The sequence below is a fragment of the Acanthochromis polyacanthus genome, chromosome 3 (genome assembly GCF_021347895.1).
Source record: "Acanthochromis polyacanthus isolate Apoly-LR-REF ecotype Palm Island chromosome 3, KAUST_Apoly_ChrSc, whole genome shotgun sequence".
Lineage (NCBI taxonomy): Eukaryota > Metazoa > Chordata > Actinopteri > Pomacentridae > Acanthochromis > Acanthochromis polyacanthus.
Window position 1 is genome coordinate 12,362,307 of NC_067115.1, and position 21,772 is coordinate 12,384,078.

The 21,772-nt window shown below is 37.8% G+C and overlaps 1 protein-coding gene across 4 annotated transcripts in view; it reads left to right on the top strand.

Annotated features, from left to right (window-relative positions):
• lrpap1 (low density lipoprotein receptor-related protein associated protein 1) overlaps nt 1-21,772 on the top strand; it is a 141,368-nt gene that overhangs the window by 92,502 nt on the left and 27,094 nt on the right. Inside the window, exon 1 of one of the 4 annotated variants that reach the window (XM_022209287.2) lies at nt 21,075-21,348. The exons of the other annotated variants lie outside the window; for them this stretch is intronic. Coding sequence (XP_022064979.2) covers nt 21,187-21,348 — 162 coding nt within the window. The 5' untranslated portion in view covers nt 21,075-21,186. Of the gene's footprint in view, nt 1-21,074; nt 21,349-21,772 lie in introns of those variants that run through there. 4 annotated transcript variants of the gene reach the window in all.

Consider the following 21,772-nt stretch of genomic DNA (forward strand, 5'->3'; position numbering starts at 1 on the left):
GAAGGCTTTATTCTACTCAGAGAGGAACTGTATGGGAACAGTTAATGAAGTACTTTGCCTTTGTTGAAGATAGAACAACTCACTTTGTGTCTTTGCATTTCAGTATTTGAGGAAGTACAGGTCTGGAGACAATGCTGTTATGTGCGAATCGATTTGCATACTTCCATATGAGACTCAGTGAGGAGCCAGAAAGATCCATGTGTGTCCGTCCTCATGCCTGTGGATCACACCCACCCAGTCACAGATAAAGGAGAACAGAGAGCTGATGGCAGATATGCTGTGTTTTCTCATCAGAGCCCTTCTATTACTGCTATTATTGCTTGCCCTACACACACACACACACAGCCTTAAGTATATCTTCCTCCTTTATAGCTCACACTCTCCCTCCACAATCAGGTCTTATTACTGCTTATAGAAAAACATCAACAACACCCAAAGCAACTGTTCACCCGCAGCAGCCACTGAACCATCATCAACAAACCATTACACAACAACAAAGGCAGACACTTTGTAGACACAAATCTTGTTGACGTCTTTTGTTGTACTTCTACATTATTAAACAAAGACTTGCATGCATATTCATCAAGAGAAACAAACATCATTAAATCTGCTTTGCCAGTTCTTGGCTTGAGTGTTATATAAGATTTACATTTTTAAGCTGTGTCCAACCGTCATGAACTTGCAACTCTTTGTCCTGCAATACAATGCAATTACAACACAAAATATATAAAATGTGCATTTCTATTGCAAGACTTCAAAAAGAACACACTGTCCAGTATAATGAATGCGGGTTCTGGGGGACACTGAAGTTTTTTTTATAGATATTTAAAGCATTTTGGAGAAATATTTCCTGTTGAATTTGCTAATAACTGATTATTCATAACAATTAAAAAAAAATCATCATAGTTACACACGTGGACAAAATTGTTGGTACCCTTCAGTTAAAGAAGGAAAAACCCACAATTCTCACTGAAATCACTTGAAACTCACAAAAGTAACAATAAATAAGAATTTATTGAAAATTAAATAATCAAAAACAGCCATTACTTTTGAATTGTTGATTAACATAATTATTTAAAAAAACAAACTAATGAAACAGGCCTGGACAAAAATGATGGTACCTCTATAAAAGATTGAAAACTTTTTGACCAGAGTGACATGATTAACTCAGGTGTGTCATTTAATTGACATCACAGGTGTTTCCAAACTCATAATCAGTCAGTCTGCCTATTTAAAGGGAGACAAGTAGTCACCCTGCTGTTTGGTGAAAAGGTGTGTACCACACTGAACATGGACAACAGAAAGCGAAGGAGAGAATTGTCCCAGGACATCCGAAAAAAATTATAGACAAACATCTTAAAGGTAAAGGCTATAAGACCATCTCTAAACAGCTTGAAGTTCCTGTGACAACAGTGGCTCATATTATTCAGAAGTTCAAGACCCACGGGACAGTAGCCAACCTCCCTGGACGTGGCCGCAAGAGGAAAATTGATGACAAATTGAAGAGACGGATCGTTTGAATTGTATCCAAAGAGCCCAGAGCAACCTCCAAAGAAATTATAGGTGAACTCCAAGGCCAAGGTACATCAGTGTCAGATCGCACCATTCGTCGTTGTTTGAGCCAAAGTGGACTTCATGGGAGACGACCAAGGAGGACACCACTGCTGAAAAAAACTCATAAAAAAGCCAGACTGGAATTTGCAAAAATGCATGTTGACAAGCCACAAAGCTTCTGGGAGAATGTCCTTTGGACAGATGAGACCAAACTGGAGCTTTTTGGTAAGGCACATCAACTCTATGTTCATAGACTCAAAAACCAAGCATACGAAGAAAAGAACACTGTCCCTGCGGTGAAACATGGAGGAGGCTCAGTAATGTTTTGGGGCTGCTTTGCTGCATCTGGCACAGGGTGTCTTGAAAGTGTGCAAGGTACGATGAAATCTGAAGACTATCAAGGCATTCTGGAGAGAAATGTGCTGCCTCGTGTCAGAAAGCTTGGTCTCAGTCGCAGGTCATGGGTCTTCCAACAGGACAACGATCCAAAACACACAGCCAAAAACACCCAAGAATGGCTGAGAGAAAAGCGTTGGACTATTCTAAAGTGGCCTTCTATGAGCCCAGATCTGAATCCCATTGAACATATGTGTAAGGAGCTGAAACATGCCATTTGGAGAAGACACCCATCAAACCTGAGACAACTGGAGCTGTTTGCTCATGAGGAGTGGGCCAAAATACCTGTTGACAGCTGCAGAACGCTCATTGACAAATACAGAAATCGTTTAATTGCAGTGATTGCCTCAAAAGGTTGTGCAACAAAATATTAAGTTATGGGTACCATCATTTTTGTCCAGCCCTATTTCATTAGTTTGTTTTTTTAAATAATTATGTTAATCAACAATTCAAAAGTGATGGCTGATTTTGATTATTTAATTTTCAATAAATTTTTATTTATTGTTACTTTTGTGAGTTTCAAGTGATTTCAGTGAGAATTGTGGGTTTTTCCTTCTTTAACTGAGGGGTACCAACAATTTTGTCCACGTGTGTATTAGTAGTAGTAGTAGTAGTAGTTGTAGTAGTAGTATTTTAGTCTGAGCTGTGTTTGTTGGTGTGTTTTGTCATTTTACATGACGACGTTATAACAATGCAGTGTTGTAGAGGCCAGTGTTAGCGGAATGTAGTTACATAAATTGTTTGACCAAAGAAGAAATCTACAATGTTATTAATGGCTGAATGTTTCTTTGTTACATTTCATTGAACAAATATCAAAGTTCCAGACAGTTTGACCTTTAACTGTATTAAAAGATGGATGCACCTTGACATAGGTTTCTGGAAGACTATATTTGAAACTCAGTGTGGTGGTTACTGACATGGTTCTCTTTGCATTGGTTGACTACTCTAACGCTCAGCTAATCCAGGGCAGGTGAAGCGTGAGTGGAGATGAGGTGAAAATATCTCAGAGCCATGAGCCATTCCTACCTGTCAATCAGAGAAGCCAAGTTTTTAATTTTGCGTAACCTTTAGCTGTGTACAGTTGTCTTAAACAGGGAAACTAGTTATAAAGATCTTTTTCTTTTCTATCAGGCTGTAAACAAGCTTTACTTCTGCTATTAAGTTGGGGACTTTAACATGTCGGTCTATGGACTTGCGTGTTTTTGAATCCAGCCTCAAGTGGCCATGAACAGGAACATGCACAGGAGTCACTGGTATTCTGTTCAATACATGATCCCAAGCCACTTTGATTCCCGTTTGCTGAGTCTGTGCTGAGTACGAACACCAGAGCACAAACCGTGAGGAGAAATTCACTGGATTTGAATAAAAATTTAATATGTTGTTATTGCAACCTCTACTTTTAAATATTGGAATGAAGTCATTGCTGCTGAATGTCTGTCTTCAGTTCATTAAGTTGTTCTTTTCATAAATACAGAGCAGCATTGAAGGCCAACTGGCGGAAATATAAATGTGTAATTGTAATTTGATGCCACATTAAGGTTTTTCTCCACAGAAAATGCTTACAGAAGCAATTATCACATTAACCAAGGGAAAAAAAAAACACAGAATGACTAAGTCACTCATCTCTCAGGCAGCATGCAGCATTATAGTGCATATGTACGGCATGTATCTCAAGTGAGGCATTTTTCAAGGGTTGAGGGAAGTTGGCAAGATAAACTCTCCTCGAAAGACAAAAATATGAGAAAACACAACAAGATAAAAAACAGCAGTGATGATACATTACAGCCAAGACTGAAACACAACAGCACATTTTCACCTCGGGAATTTATTTGCCCATGTTTTTTTTGTTTTTTTTTTGGTGAACATATCAGTTTTGAATAATGCAGAATCCAACTGTGTGCATTTATGTAATTCATAGTTCATAGCTTCAGGCTTGACACGTGTCTACATTGCAGAACATTTGTGGCAAAATCACTGTGCTGTGTTATACTCAGCATGTACACTCGCAGAGAGTTAACAAGAAAAAGCGTTAGTGATTACCGACACAGGCTGTGGGTGGAATATTGTCTTGTTTTCCCTTATTGCACCACAGTAAAAATGTAAATGTAGATGGACACTTCAGGCTGAGTATTTGCTTGTATTTATTATTTTCAAGGGTGAATATGAATCTAGTCAAGACATTTGCAACATTATTACAATAAGATTTATTCTCTTAATAACAAAAAATGTGTATTTTTTTGTGATTTCCTATGTTATTAAAGGGGTTTCCAGTAATTTAGTATTGAACCTCAGTAAGACTGAGAGACTCACAAAAGGCAAACGAGACTAAGCCCTTGTTGGCAGCTCTGTCAGACTGCTAATAAAGATAATGAAAAGTCAGGGGACCATTAAAGGCTGAGCAGAACATGAATGTCTGACCCAAATTTCATGGGTTCTGATTAAATAGTTGCCAAGATATTCCAGAAATATGAATGCAAAATCAGATGGATCAGCAGAATGATCAGGATTCATCATTTGGTAACCATGAATGTCTGTGCCTCAGTTGTGTGATTTATCTAATAGATGGTGGGGAAAGTGAAAAGCCTGTGGTGCTAAGTGACTTTGTTGATCAGCAGATCAACAAAGTCACTATGGCTTCACCATCTGCAGACCATGACTTTGTGTACAGAAGTTCTTGGCAACATATTCAGCAGTTGGATTGATGGAACGACAAACAGACTATTCAGGATAAGATGAATAAAAATATTATTAAAATAAAAGAAACACAGATTGATGGATCCTGATTTCATCGTATGTGGATGGAAAGTGTTGTCACTGATTCTTCTCACACACATCTCATGAACAGATGCATTTCTTCTGTAATTAATCCAGCTGTCTGCTTGACTGTGTGACTGCTCACATTTACTGTGCACACATGAGATCGAGCTGTTATGTTACATTCTTATACAGCAACACCCCATTCTCAGTTGTGCTTTGAGGGAAATGTATTTCCTTTAGCCTTACATTTGTTTGTGGCATAACACATATGTTACAAATTTAACTTCATACAGTCTATGCTGTTGCTTTGCTTTTTTTTTAAACTAGCTGCTCATGTATTAGATAGGACAGGACTCATGACCGAGGTAACCCAGAAGAAAGAAGAGAAGCTTCAAACAATTTGTGAAGGGTTCCAGATTTAACCCAAATGTTGTTGTTTTCCTAAACCTATCCAACTAATCTTGGTGCCTAAACCTAATCAAGCTTCTAAGAAATAGCAATTGCTGTGAAAGTGTCAACCAAAGCGAGGTATTTCCCTAAACCCACCACATAGTTTTGCTGCGTACCTACACTGGATGTGAGCCCTAGTATCCTGGGTGAAACTCAGCTGCGGATTTATGCCATTGTTCTCTCATCCTACCTCTTTTAATGGACTGTTCGGCTCTTTCAAACTGGAAACCTTTCCTATGATATCACAGTCTTACCTGTACCTGTGTACTTCTTTCATTCTTGTGTGACCAAAGTAATTGTGGGTTGTAGAAATGATCTTGATGGCATTTAACACAAAGGCTATTTGCTCAGTCTTGCTTTTTATGGCTTCTTTGAGAGCCATAAAAAGCATTGCACAACTGTTTATCAAACATTCTTCATGATTAGAGTACTTTCACATTGTAACACTAGTGAAGTGCTCTTTTAAATCACTAAATTATCTACTCTGATGTTAAAAACACTATGAGTGTGAGCCTCCTACAGATATATACAGATATCTACCTTAGAAGAAACCTCTTATCCAGCACGACATCTGTCCTCTCTTTAAGCAAAGTCACCCTCTGCTGTGTTGTTTCTTATTTCCTTGCCCTTTATTTCCCTTTGCTCTTTTTGTTTGCCTGTCTTGGTCTCTGTTACTTTGAAACATTATGTTCAGACATGGCCCTGCTCCTTATGAATTAAAGATGGCAGTTTCCCCTCATGCCAGCTGTAGTCTCCTCACTCTATGACATGTCCCACAAACTTTTACAAGAACTCTCTGGTGCACACATTCAATAATAATGTAATTCTCACTACACTTTAGTATCTAAATGATAATTTCCTCCATCGTTGCCAGTGGATGGGTAAAAAAAATTGCATCTATTGTTCACTGAGATGACATCTACAAGAAATAAATTGGGAAACTGAATAGTCTGAGCTTTTTTTTTTCAACAGTGGGGTGCATAACAGTGCATCTGGGAGCTGATGAATCATGGAGAAATGCTTTCAGCTCAACTTCAAAATTGAATGACGTGATAAGTTTTTCAATAGAATTCAGACCGCATCTTGTCCGCTCTGTGAAAATGGATTGGATTCCTTCCAAAATGACAACAACTCTCAGTCTCTGTCTTACACTTTCCTTCTCATTCATCTTTGCCTTTGCTCTTTGCATGTGTTTTTTATGTATGCTAGAAGATACATTATGAGTGAAATAAGTAGGCAGTGTCGTTGCAGAGCATTTCCACCTTGAAAGTGCAGCGTACCAATCACAGTCCAGACAGCCAGAGTTTCACATGTAATGAACGTAAGGAACCAATTCTATTAGATTGCAAGGTGGGGCTTTTTTGTATTACTATTCTTCAAATCATTCCAGTTCTAGCATGTATGGATGAATTACTCCAGTACTATAACATGTCACTGTGCAGCACAGAGTAGTTCTACAGTGCTTTACATAGTAGAGTTGTAGCTGAGCTATTGTATTCAAACTGCAGTGAGCAATGGACATGTGGGTGGAGAGTGAGGCAGGGATTGTGAAGATTAGTATATTCTAAAAGAGGCAACAGTGTAGAGTTATGGTGTACAACAGATGTGAATATGCCCTTGTGCAATATCAGTTAAATGTCAAATGAGTCAAAATTGTATTTATTCCCAATAACTGCATTATTTCTGAGCATTTGCTCTTATGAATATTCAAAACCAAATTCTTTAGAAAGACTATATTAAAAATCCAGCCCCCAAAGTAGAAACTCAATGCAACAACCAAAGTAAATACACTTGTGATCACTGACACGCAACTTAGAAAATGCGTCATCACTGAAGCAAAATTGAGTACGTACACATGACTTTCAGTTAACCTCATTGCATATGTGGTTATGAAACGACCTGTGAACACCAGAACATTGATTTGAACGTATTTGTCTGCATCATGGCTTTTTATAGAAATTACCAGAAGCACTAAAAAAATCTGATTGTGAGACTTTACTAATGTGGAGAAGAGTACAGGAAGCTTGGTGACCAACTAAGATGAACTGACACAGAGTTGTAGCAGTAATCAGGAGGTGTAGAATAAGCCGTAGTCCCGCTAAGCATAGCTGCAGCGGTTGTCCTCCTGAATTGACGCCACCTACAATGTGCTGCTGAAAACAGGTGGGCCGATGTTATATTGACAGCTCAGATCGTTTAAAGCACGCTGCGTAATATCAACCTATGTGGACAGCGGCCAAGACAAATACATTTTCTTTCTGTTTTGAACAAAACTGCAAGATGAAACTGTGCTAAAGAATATAAAAAGAAGCCTGATGAATACTAAGAGCACATTCTTAGGTCTGATTAGACCAAGACAAACTTGTTTGGCTCAGATGAGGTCTAGAATGTTTGGCTTGAATCTGACCAGGACAACCACAGTGAATGCATCGTCCTGACAGTGAAGCACAGGCAGAGTGTGATGATATGGGGCTGCATCAGTGCAAAATTTATTGTGCAGATTACATTTACAGATGGCACCATAAGTTCCTGTGGATATAGCACAATGTGGTGGAGCCTGTATTTTAAAATACAGAAAATCTAAACTGTTGCGAGAGCAAGAGCACCTCTAAACCATTTAACAGCAAGAAGGCATTCGTTTCCTATAACAAAAATAATGTTTAAATATGTAATTTTGATACACAAAGAATAGTTTTTAGAGATATCATCATTGACCAGAAAGAGACTTTAAGATAGCAGCTCGAAGGCAATATATAATAAAAACACCGACTTTCAGATGAAGCACTATCTCCAGTAATGGCTTCAGTAGAAGTCAGGTAATGTTGCTGTATAGTTATGCAGTACATTGTGTGTGGTAGCATAAATCTTGTCCCTTTGGATTTCCTCAATTCAGTGTCTACCTTGAATCGCACTGAGTTTGGTTCTCAGTCACAGACTCCGCAGAGACTGACTTCACGGCTTCAAACCATTATTTATCTTGGACCTTGTAGCTCACCAGGGCCCAGGAGGCTCCGTTCTTTATTTTTCTTTCGACTCATTGAATTGCAAGGGCAGATGTATGGCATGTATTCTTTCACATGCGCTACTTGCTGAATGTGTGTGCACATGAAATCAAAGGTTTATCATCAAATGTATGAAATTCTCTATGTGCCGGTCTCACTGTGTTGGGATTAAATCACAACAGTGACTGAGGGAGACTTGCCACTTGTACATATTTTGTCCCCAGATTGCTGTTCGTTTACCTGAAAAAACAACCAACAAAACTGCTAACAACAGGCTAAATAAAAACTTTGACAGCACAATGCAGTGAATCAGTATACACTACAGACCCCCGATTTCTGAGCATGGAAATGTAGAAAAACATCTCATAGGTGCCTCAAGTGCCCAGAGCAGTCTTAAGAGGAACTTGTTCAATTATTCACCCACTGCTATAATAATTCATACTTGCCTTGTCCTTTTTGACTAATGTACTGTACTTTCCAATGCCACCCAAACCCCATTTAACCAAGTACAGTTCCGAAGGAAAAGATATTGCAAGGAATTATGCTACCTCCAGGCTATGTTTATGAATTATTGAAACATGCAGGCAAAAAAAAATAAAATAAAATTACAGGTACGTCTCAGAAGGCTGTGTTTTAATTGAACAAAATTTATGAAAATAAAATTTTCCATTACTTCGGACTGGCATGCTGTTCCCAAGAGTTCCACTGTGATTATCCCTTAATTTACAGATTTTTGGGAGGATGGTCATGCCTACAGCAGTGTGATCACAAAACTTTCATCAGACAAAGTGAAAGCTGACACAACACGAACTCACATCTAATGCAATCCTTCATACCGTGCCGTGTTTTGGAATTTTATCAGTGTGTTTGGTTTGGTGGAGTGAGTGGCAGACGTGATATGAGTTTTAAATACTGAATACATGATGAATATAGTTTATTAAGGAAGTTGTATTCCAGAATCTGACACTATCAACAGTGATGGAATGGATAAAAAAAAAACTATGCTAAAGTATAACGTTGAGGTACTTTTTGTGCCACTTTATATTTCCTAAATGCTGTGCTTTATCCAACACTGCATTTATTTATTTTTTTTTGGGGGGGGCATTTTAATTATAACTTGCACATTCAATTCATGACGAACTTAATAAATATGTTGTTTTGCTTTAATTTAAACTACCCATTAGTTTAATGAAAAATTGACTATTTAGACAGCGACATAAAGCACTTGTGACTGCATTTGTTACTATTTTAAGAATGAAATAATATGTCAATGAAACATTTAGTTGATTAAAATAACCATTAGTTGCAGTTAGACATAAAATTGTGCAAAAATGAGCTCAACCTCAACCAACAGTAAAGTCTGTTTCTTTACAGTAATGGTTGAGTATCAATATGAAATAGTACAACAATTACAAGGGGCATCTTTCTGCATCGAGTACTTTCACCTCTACTTGGCTAAATACATTTTCATGATAATAGCTAGAAGCTTTAGTTAGGTTTTTCTTTGTCAGTGCAGGACTAATTTCTAAATAGGAAAAGGTAGAGTAGAGAATCTACACATGCAGTAAGTGGATGAATGAAATGAAAATGGAGGTCAGAGAAAAGACTAGAGTGAAAACTGACTGTCTCATAAACTCCAGTGAACTACCAAAACCATACAAATTTAAAGCAATGTAACAACAAAACCACACACACATAGCATTTACACAAATATGCATCTACAAAACAAAGCAAATTAAGAAACAATCTCACAGCAAAATTCGTTTCAGTCATGTCTCATGATTTTTATCCACAGATGGAATAGAATGTATTCACTCTAACATAGATTTTGAAGTTTACCCTTTTTTCAGGTGCTTTTAAATGTTAACCTTCAAGGTTTTGTATGAAATCAAACTCCATTTGTGTTCCTTTTAACCAATCGGCAGTGTATTTCAATATAATAACATTCTGAAATGAGTTACTTATATATACCAGTATTCTTTGTTGGTGGCTGAGTTTGCATTTGCCACAGTGGGTTCAAATTGCTTTATACATCTGCGAGTTTCAGAGGAAATGATGCATATCTGTAATGCAGCACTGTAATTTTATCCCACTATCATCAACCTCACTGTTTACTGTTCACTCTGCAGCTGCTACATCAGAGCCGTAGGAACTTATTGCCGGTTCAATTTGCTAAGCAGAGGGGAGATTTTTCTGTGGAGTGAAGATGGAAGAAAAAAGTCTGGTATTTCTCACTGAGGTTAGTGGCTGTTATGCATTGGGACTGCAGAAAAGTAATTTAAAACCAAAAAAAAACCTGTCTGCACACCTTAGCCGAAAGACTACACACACCTTCCCTAGCTTAAGATCTTCTTGTGGTTCCTTGAGGCAAAGGCAAACTAGTCTGTTGACAGAGTTCTTTATTGAAAAAAGTTTGTTGGGCTGCACAGGAAAGCCACCTTGTATTGTATATGTGAAATGCTGCCTTCAGATTCCAGGCCCCTGCAAACTACAGTTACTGTTACCACGGTGACCACAGGTGCACCAAAACAACCCAGACTGAAATCACTTAAAGACTTTCCATCCATGTCGTACCATTTATCACACGATGCTTGTTATTTTGTACAGCTAGATTGCATTTCATGGCAGCCGCACCATATACAGTATATCGGTACGAAATTAAAGAATAAATACAAAATACTAGTGCTACAAGCGTGACTGTAGAGTCTGTTGTCCCCTCGACGGGCTGTCCATTACATCCGCAGAAATGAATCCCGGCTGCCGGCCTGAGTCCATGCTGGTTTCAGCTCAACACAAGCAGCAGGGCCTGCAAGGTAACAACAGAAACCACATATTCTCTTCTCAGGTCTGTGTAGTCAGCCCCAGGCCCTAGCTGGCCTTTGAGTAATAGATTTTTGTGGACAAAGAGGCTCTTTTGGAGGAATGGTCATGCTGCATTTGTCTTTTCCTGCTTGCTTTGTTGCGTCAGCTCTGAATACAGCCCTCGAATCAGAGCAGTGAAGACATTTGGTTTTTGTCAGTGGGCAAGTAGACTCACACAAAGCATGAAGTCTCATTTTGTCGATGGAAAATTAAAGTCAATAACAGCTGAAAAGTCTTTCAAACTAATTAATCCATACAAATTTCATGTCACATTAATTTTTGAATGCTTTTTGTCAAATTTCATTTACTTCATGAAAGGTTACTTGAAAAATGGGGAGGGTAAGGCTTGTATTCATACTTTGGCATAAATTTGTCTCAACACAATAATAATGTCTTTACTTTTCACCAAGCAAAACAACAAATACCTTAAGCTGAACCAAGCATCCCAGACTATGATGAGGCTAATAAAACCATTCGGTTCATAACAGTACAAAAACTGAATTCAGTAAAACCTCCAACAGAAGCACAAGATTAAAAACTATGCATTCAAGTCATTCATACCAGTCTGACAGCTTTTCATTTCGCCATCAGAGGTGAACCAAAAGGGGAATTTTGACGACTGCATGCGGTGTACTCGCACACTGACTTTCCATTTCTGTCGTGTCAGTCATACAACAATACACCCCAACCCTCCTCCATGTTAAGAATCTTCTGGACACTTTTACTCCTTTCTAGCTCGACTATTAATATCTGCGTCAGTGGAGTCGAAAAGCTTCAACACCTGTGTAGAGCTGAGGATTATGTCAGAGAACAAATTATTGTCATTTTCCCGTGTAACACTCTCACAGTAACAGCTGTGAGATTGCCTGGCGACAAAGAACAGGTTATTTAGTCACCTCTTTTGCTTTTCTTTCGTTCTTTCTTTCCCAATTCCACGCTCATCAGTCTCCTCACAGCTGATCTATATCGTCTTTCTTCTTTCCTCTGCTCTCTGTACACAAAAGCAGTACCCTCAGGAAATAAATCTGTAAGTAGAGGTTTGCTTTGAAAATTAACGTCTCTTATTGAATCAAATGAAGCATGGGTTCAGGGAGGGAGGAAGGAAAAGGTCAGCAGACTGAGAACATTTAATGAATATTGAATCCTCCACCGTCGCTCTCTCTTTCACACACATGCGCAAGCAGACAGCAGATGTTTCAATCGGAAGAAAATTCCCTCGTATCCTATAAATACGTCTGTAAAAATATCTGTATAATATAATATATAAGATATGTGCTTTCAAAATATTTTGAGCGAATGTCGAGTGATAGCATCCCAGGCAGGGATTTTAAAACAGTCAAATAGTCCTAGCTCTTGTCACGCTGCATTTTCTGAGCAACTGCAGTGAAAAATGGAAATATTGTCACTGATTTTTTTGTTTTGGTCTTTTTTCACCTACAGAGGATTACGATCCATTTTCACGAAATGCATCTGCAAAAGACTTTGTTAGGTTTATTAGGAAATAATTTTGAATGAATGGAAATTGCTACCTGTCGATTACCTCTTTCCATCTAGGTTGCAACAGAGGTACAGTAATGATAAGATCTAAGTCTGCCCTCTTACAGTGGCTGTAATATGTAGGTTTTGCTTATTGCAGCAAACTCTCACAGAAAAGCCACAGTTTTAGTGTTCTGGCATCTATCAGCATAGTTTTACCCAGTAGAAGGCTCCTTTTGTTGATGAAAAACAGCAAGAATAAAATGCATAAACATATTGTATTCTACCTGCCGGGCACCAAACACTGCAGACAAAATAGGTCTTTATCATTCAGCAGCTAAGGCGTGGGATATTTCCCCTGGGAACTGAAGTAGATAAAAACATTGCTAAAAAGAAGAGTGAATATTGGACTTTTACTAATCTGATGGACCAAAATACACGTTCAAATTAATGATAACGTTGCTGTGTATCAGTTGCATGTGTGGAGACAAAAGCAACTGTTTGCAGGCTCATTCTCTTTATTAACCTGATATTGCAGGCCTTTAGGTGGAGTATGCAGTTCTAATCCAATCTGCTTTTACCAAATTTAGAAAACTAGGCAAAACCAACAAGCTGTTGTGCCACAAAAACAGCTTCAGTGCTCCTTAGCATTGATTCACTGGGTCCCTGGAAATCTACTGAAGGAATTTAAACAACTTTCCAGTACATATTCCATTATTTGATGTTTTTATGATAGTGGTCAAGATTGCATTGCTGTCTTTGTTTAAATATGCCAGCTAGCAAAATATTAAGAATCTTTCCTTGGAATCACAGGCTCCACTTTCAACTACTTATTGAAATATTTCTGTAACTAAAGGACATGAGTACAGCTGAGTGTGAGCAAGTGATGAACTGAAGATTTTGGACAGAGTAAAGAGTGGATTTTTTTTTTTTTTGAAAAGCAAGCGTATCACCTTATCTCCTATTCCATGCCACACCGATTTTGCTGCGCACAGCAAAACGCACAGAAACCGTGAACTTGGTTAGGTTTTGATATTTTTTAATAAAATTAAATTATGTTTACAATAATCTGGGAGGGAACCAGGTGAATCTGTTGAAATCTCATTTTATTTGTGCTGGGTAATGTTAGAGTTAAAAGGAGAATACGGTGCATGTGTAACTTTTTTTCGTTACTTGGAGCACACGGTGAGCAATTTGGATGGAGTGGGGTGAAATCTTAATTAAACAATGAACAATATTGAGCTGACTGCCATGGGAGGGCTTTGAGAACAGGGCAAGCGGATCCAAGAGAAAGAAATGGAAACTTTCCACTTCACTTGACTGCCTTGTAACTACCACTGATTTAAGCATTGTTAGCATTTTAACTTCATTTAGCAAGATTTTCAGAAACATAGTATAACATGGGAGAATACATGCATAGTTCAGCATCTTCTGGTGGCATCATATTTTTATACTTTGTTTTCTGTCTAACACATGCATGCTTGAATAGTCCAGATCCCTAATTGTTTGCTGATGACAGAAATCTCTCAAGCATTCAGTGGTTTCACTTCACTTCACAATATGTCTATTCACTTTTTTTTCTGGGCTGCATCAAAGACATGACATGTTCAAATTTAATGACATTCAGGTGGCATGACTCAAAACACACCATATGTCACCATTTAAACATAAGTGTAACACAAAGAAACTCTGACCTTGCAGATGTAGCCATTCATATCTGCTTCAGTTTAAAGATTTTGGTTATTTGGCTTGATTAAAACTTTCATTTAACCTTTAAAAAATGATGTTAATCCAACTGGGAGGAGGCCCCAGAGTCTTCCAGGGAGAAAATGGAGAACATGTCTGAGAACAAGGACATCTAGAATGGGAGATTATTTGTTACAGTACCAATGTTACCTCACTTTCTTCCTTTACTCCTGTTGTAATTATTACACAATAGTATGGCCTACCTGGTTATACAAAAAAAAAATGCATGAAGCTATAAGTGTAGCTTCAGTCCCTCAGCTTCCCTGAAGTTGACTATTTGGCAGATGGACACATAACGGGCAGCACTGCATATGATATTGCATATGCTACCAGTGGCACATCATCCATATCCATTTCTTATTAAAAATGTATTGCCTTCCCAGTGCCAGTCCTTTTTAAAACAGAATCTTATAACTGAAAGACAGACAGTAAGTCTGGGTCACCAACTCCAGAGAGCTGAATTACCTCCATTGGTTGTTTAAAGAGTTGCTGATTATCCAGTGGAAAAGAATAACCCCCATAATTATTAGTCCTTTATAATTACCTCATGCTCCCGTTCATAATGTGATGAACTTTGATGTCATAGTCTGTAGTTACTTGTGGAAATATGTTCTAAAGAACATTTTTATTGTTGCAGCAAGCCTGAACATATTATGTACGTTGTATTTTCATTTCTTGAAATTAGCCATGCGGTTTATATACAACTTTGCTTCACTGAACATGTCAATTTTTAGCCCTTCCAGAAATTGACAGTATCATTGGCAAAAAATAACTCAATTTCACGCTGACATTTCAGGCTGAAAACTGCATCATTGATGTCAGAAATGGAAAGCTACTGCTGACAGACTGAAAAGTGGTTGATGGTGACTTTGTAATGCCTTGAAATGAGGACGACCAAACTGGCTCGCTGCGGACAAAAGGAAAGACTCCTTACTTCATTTATGCAAAAAATAGAAGCTCTTTCATTTCCCATCCATGGTCTAAAATTAGCACATTTCCATCATAGGACTTTTATTTTTTGATTACATACATTTTACAGGATGCAGGATTACAAGAAGTACAGAGTGCTGGAATAATACCTTATGCTTGCATAGCTAACAAGAAATTCAGGCCAAAAGATAAACAGAGAGTGATTGATCCAACAGCAACAAATAGGTAAAAAACAGAGGTAAAACAAAAAGCCTGCAAGGTCTTATTATTAATATATCATTGAGTCCATCAACTCAACTGCATTTTCCAAGATTTGTTATTGGACAGTTGGTCCAATGACAAGTCCAACATGAATCCTGCTCACACAGAATATAGAACTTGCACATCTAAGAAATTAGATGCAGTTCATGATACAGACACTAGTTGCTGTAAAGATATTGTTTCTTGCTGCCTTTTTCCACACTTCTGGGATTCTTCTTTCTCATCTTTTTCAAAAGCTCAGGTTCAGCTGGTACATAGAAAATCAAATAAAAGAGACAAGAAATAAATAAAAGCTGACTTTGAAAATTATATAATCAAAAACACTGCAAAACCACAATTCACCATTAGCTACAATTGTGTTAAAGTCCAGTAAACGTGATTTCAGTTAACTTTATGCAACCACAAACCATTTCGGTCTTCTGTGGTTATTCATTTGCATGTTTAGCACTCACTGAAGTTTTGTTTCTTTTTCATTTAACAGCAATCTCTCCTACAGCTGCAGCTGTGTAACTAATTTAAGCCTAATAACATTGTATATATGTTTTTTAGAAAATGTGACAAGAAGTGTTGCGTCAGAGGGCTCGTCTGGTTTGTGGGTTACAATTAAAAGGGGAAATTTAATTAAAATAAATGGCAGAGGAAAACAAAAGCTCCCCTTTTCCTTTATCAGCAAACAGAGTTGGTTTATTTGCAATCATTAAACATGCATTCAATTTTCAAAACTAATTTTGCTCCACCAGCAAGCCACTGCAAAAGGCTGTTTTCCTAACATTTGCTGAAACTGTCCCAGCACTGTTGAAAGCACCATGAAATAGCTGTTGGAAGGTCTTGAAACGCTGAAAGTTAAATTAGTGAGGAGCTAATTCGGGCCGAGCTAGACTCTAAGTTGATGTGATGTCTGCTCCTGTTGTTCCCTGCAGTTAAATTAGCACAAGTAATAAGATAATCGAAGCCTGTTTATTGCAATCACTTGCTCCTAATGACTGTGTTTGTTCGTGGTCAGTGATTGAATATATCCTTTATTTCATTATGACTTTCCCTAACACCCACAGGACAACAAGACTTACTGATGAAACACCTGCTGTTTCAATCTCTTTGTTTATTCTTTTCTTTGTTCCTTCTCAATTTCTTCATTTTCTGCTTTCATGCTTTCTTCCACTTTGTCTTCCTTTTGCGTCTCACTGCTCGCAAACCTCTCCTCGGCCGATACCTCTTCTCTCCACCTGGTGAAAATCAAAGGGAGACAAAACGACGGCGTCATCAAACATGGTTTATGTAACAGTCACGGTACTGTGGGCTGCTTGCTGTGCCACAGCTTCCCACCGGCTTAATATCCCTCTCTTTTTCTTGACTTGCCTCTCCAGAGACTCTTGCAGACACATATTTCTGCAGGCTCAGACACGTAACCTCCACTACTCACCCTTATTCTATTCCTTTGGATATACAGCATTACAATTGAATTTTATCGATTTTTGTCAACAAATATTTTAAATCATCCAACTTTAATATGATTGGAGAAGTCCATGTCTGTCCAGGTCAACAGAAACAGATTACTTAGATCTTTTCATTGAAGGGGGTTTGCTCAAACATAAGTCGATAGCTATGAGAGATAAATTACACATATATCTTTGTTGCGAGACATTTGAGTGGCAGTTCATGAAAAGTTATGTCAATGATGCTACAGTCAGGAACACAAGTTCACATACACTTGCACAGACTATGTATATGATGCAGTTTTGAGCTTCCAGTGACTCTTATAACTCAGAATTTTCTATGATCATCGATATGCATGCATCATCATGCATTTTGATTGTGTCTTTGTGTTTTTATAGCTCGTCTGGAAATGTGACAGCTGGTTCAAAAATGTACACACAGATACAGTAATGCTATTATTTAGCTAAATGTCAGTTATCCATTTTCGCTTCTTTTGGTTACCGTCCACAAGCTTCTCGTTGTATCTCAGATCACTCATCTTGACAGAATTGATACAGCTCAAATATATTAGTTGGTTTTCTGACACAGGCTTGTTTCTTCAGCACAGTCCACAGGTTCTTGAAGGGGTTTACATCAGAACTTTGTTGAGATGGGTCTAAAACTTTAATTCTAGCCAAATTTAGTTATTTCTTTACCACTTTTGATGTGTGTTTGTGGTCACCGTCTTAATGGAACACCCAAGATTCAACCTTCTGTTTGATGATTTAACGTTTTACTGAAGAATGCCAAAGTAATCCTCCTTCCGCTTTCAGAAAAACAGCCCCAGAGCATAACACTGCCACCACCATACTTGACATTAGCCTCACTTTTCTCTTTTCCAAACAGGCTTTTTCTTTGTCCATGTGATCAGCAGCAAACTTTAGTCGAGCTTCAAGGAGCTGCTTCTGGAGAAAAGGTTTCCTCAGCAGCCTCTCAGCTTATGGAAAAGTATAACACACTTGACTGTGAACACTGTGCTCAGTAGCTTCTAATTCATTGCAGACCTGCTTTTTTGGGATTTTGGTTGACTTATGTCCATCCTGACCAGTTGTCTCTCAGTAGCAGGTGTTAGTTTGTGTTTACTTACAAACTAATGTTTGCACAGATGATTTCAGGATGTGTAGCTGCTTTGAAATACCCCCAAGTGACTTTACTGACTTGTTCAAGTCATTGATTTGTTTTTTTACATAATTCATTTCACATGGGTTCTATTGAAACTGACAGACTCAGCTGTAGTCAATAATCACTCATGAGAAGCTAAAAGGCCATGCCACTAAGAAAATCTTATTAACACAGCTTTCTATATCACCAAGTCTGATCATTCAAGCTGCTGTATGTACATGTTTGACACAGCAGACCTACATTATTCTATGAAAAAATCAAACTAGTCAACACTTGCTAACATCTTTTTAACATGTGTTTCAGTGATTCCATCATAGAAAAATAAGAGTTATAGGAATCATTGAAAAACTATGATTGTCTTTGCTTACTTTTTACAAGTGTATGTAAACTTTTCCTCACAGCTGTACTTATGTATCAGTTGACATTTAAACATTTCTCATCGTCCCTATAGTGTGCATGCATGTGTGCAGGTAATCCGCACAGCTGTGATGGGACTCTAAATTGAAATTCTACACAGTTTTCTGACAAAATTCCATTTTACAGTGTAATGTTGTTTTTTCATGATGGCCGGCTGGCTTTATTGGCAGCCTGATACTTTCATTAAATGCAACTCCATCAGTAGCAGATATCTGGTGCACATTTTTGCTCATTAAAGCCAAAACCTGTTACATTGAGAAGTAGTAAATAGATGTATTACACAGAGAAGGCTGGGAGATAAATAGATAACGGAGTTATTGGGGCTGGAAAAGATTCTTTTAGCCTCAAAAGCTCCACTCCTTATTACATTGTTGTTGTTTTTTTCACATTTTCTGTTGTTTTTAGTCTATCTTTCCTTTATGACGTATGTTGTTTTTGCACAGGAAGAGTCACTTTGCATCATGTGACAAGTAAAAACTCTTGAATCTTCAATCTTTTGAAAGCGGTCTAGTTGTTATTGCTTTACATATGTAAATGAACATGATTAAACACTTAGCTTATTTGCTTTTGATCTGCTGTTCTTACAAAATTCATAAAACCCATATTAAAATCTGTCAGCGCTGAAATGATTAAACTGACTGCTGCCGGACAGTGATGGCTTGTTTTTGACCATTGTATCTGAAAGTGGTATTCTTGTTTAAATAGCAGTCCTTATTGGATTTCTACTGTCAGGTAAGTATTGAGGAAGTTTTGTAATGCTGCTGATTTAAAACTACTCAGGCAGATTATTTGATTTGTTGTGGTGCTTTTGTTGAGTGATTGTGAACTGCTGCCTGGTACTTACCCACAGGTCCATTATTCATTCTCTAACTTACACACGCTGCACTTCAGTTCAGTTTCAGCTGGATCAAATTTATTGGCATGGGAGTTCCTATACAATTTTATTAAGGCGAAGGAGTACAATATAATGCCTTTCCATCTGTTTGTGTGTCTCTCTCACTTTCCCTACTCTTTCTGCCAGTTTATTATAATGTAACATAATTCCCTTCAGTTATTGAGGTGTATTGGCATAGATGCTGTATAAACTATTTTGTCAAGGCGACCGGTTTGCTGGATCAATAATGAAATGCTTTCTCTCATTCTGTCTGCAACTAAATCTAATTACCCAGGCTGTCTTGAATATGCGATGAACAATATCAATTGTCAACTCCTAAAGACCTGTGTGAGTGTGTGTCTGTGTGTTTGTGTGCATTTTCCACATACTCCATAAATACCACAGCTTGTGTCGTGTTTGCATTTTTAAAAAATTCTGTCTTCTTTAAACTCTCTAAACCAGGGGTGTCAAACTCCGTTTCCTGGAGGCCCACTATCCTGCATGTTTTAGATGTTTCCTTCTTCCAACACACCTGATTCAAATGATCAGCTTATCATCAAGCTCAGCAGAAGCCTGATAACGAGCCTGATCATTTGAATCAGGTGTGTTGGAAGAGGGAAACATCTAAAACATACAGGATAGTGGGCCTCCAGGAATGGAGTTTGACACCCCTGCTCTAAATGCTGGGGAACTTTTTAATACACTCAACAAAAATATAAACTCAACACTTTTGTTTTTGCTCCCATTTTTAATGAGATGAACTGAAAGATCTAAAACTTTTTCCACATGAACAATATCACCATTTCTCTCAAATATTGTTCACAAATCTGTCTAAATCTGTGATAGGGAGCACTTCTCCTTTGCTGAGATAATCCATCCCACCTCACAGGTGTGCCATATCAAGATGCTGATTAGACACCATGAGTAGTGCACGGGGGGGGGATTCAGAAAACCACTCAGTATCTGGAGTGACCAACATACAATACTTTTACAGGGTTTCCTTTAAAAAACAATCAACATAAAGTATGCTCTTTTTGTTTTTAATAAATGTAATATGTAAGGACTGTGAGAAGTAAATCAAACCTGAGTATAGCTTTGAGATCATTTTTTTATTACTTAAAAAGCACTTTGCATTCCAAAAACAACATTTCAAAAAGCTTTTATCTGCATTCCAACAGTTTTCAGGGAACCAAATTAAACAATGTGACAATAAATTCAGTAATAGAAAAGCAATAAATCATAAGTGCAGCACATTACTGAAAATACAGAATGAGTAACTTAAAATAAGACTAGAGTAGAAAATAAGAAGTAATGTGGCCATTGACTCTGAGGAAGAGAAGTAACATTGTAAGTGATAATAATGATATATTGCCAATGAAATTGAAATATTGAACACTAAAACAAAAATTTTCATGTTACGATTAGTGCAAAAATGTTACACAGATTTGTATGTTGTTGGAGAATGCACTAATCACGTTACTTTTTTAAAATTACTGTACTTATATCGTTCAAACATATATTATAAATACATATGAGTTTACATGAAAATGTAAGTCGCATCAGTGCGTAAAAGCGTGGAGACTTTCTATTTGCTCACTGGCTTTGCAGCTACGTTGCTTAGTAACCACGCAGAGCGGCATTTCGGGAATTGTAGTTTTAAAAGGTCGTTTGTGCTTTACTCAAACCAGAAAGGTTGATAATAGAAAACTACATTTCCCAGGATGCTTAGGTTTAGGAAGTTCCCTCCCCTTTTTAGGCACATGACTTGCGGTGCTCCTATAAGCCTCAACAATAGTTGTGTTTGTTAGCTAGCCAGTATTTAGACGGCTTTGTTTCTGTCGTCGGTTGCGTATATTTATATTAAAAATGAGGCTGCAGTGTTTCGTCGCAGTTTTGTGGCTCGGTGTCGGTATACATGCTGGAAAATACTCCCGGGAGGTGAATGAGCCCAAACCCAGCGGCAGTGATGGACAAGCAGTGGAGTTCAGGATAGCTAAGCTGAACCAAGTGTGGGAGAAAGCTAAAAGGGTATGTACCTGATTTATATGTGTAGGAAAACACCCACTTCGTTAACACAAACATATTAACACTGTTGGAGGCTGCAGCATAATTAAGACAACGCTAACACCTGCCTGTAGTTACAGTGCTCATCTCTTCACAGACTCGGAGGTCTTCTGATCCAGTTTAACTATCGGATTGGATCAGATCCTGAAAGAAAAGAAAGATTCAGATCGTAAAATCGGATTAGATAATCTGGATCAACCCTTCAGAGGATTAGGATACTTGTCATCCAAAAACAAAACAAAACAAAACAAACAATACAAGAAGGTTATCATTATCAGGCAGAAAGGTGGATTCAAGGAAACGAAATGTCATAACACATATGTATCATCCATCAAATGTACAGTTACTTGTACTTTACATTTAATTTGTTTAACCATTACAGTGATAA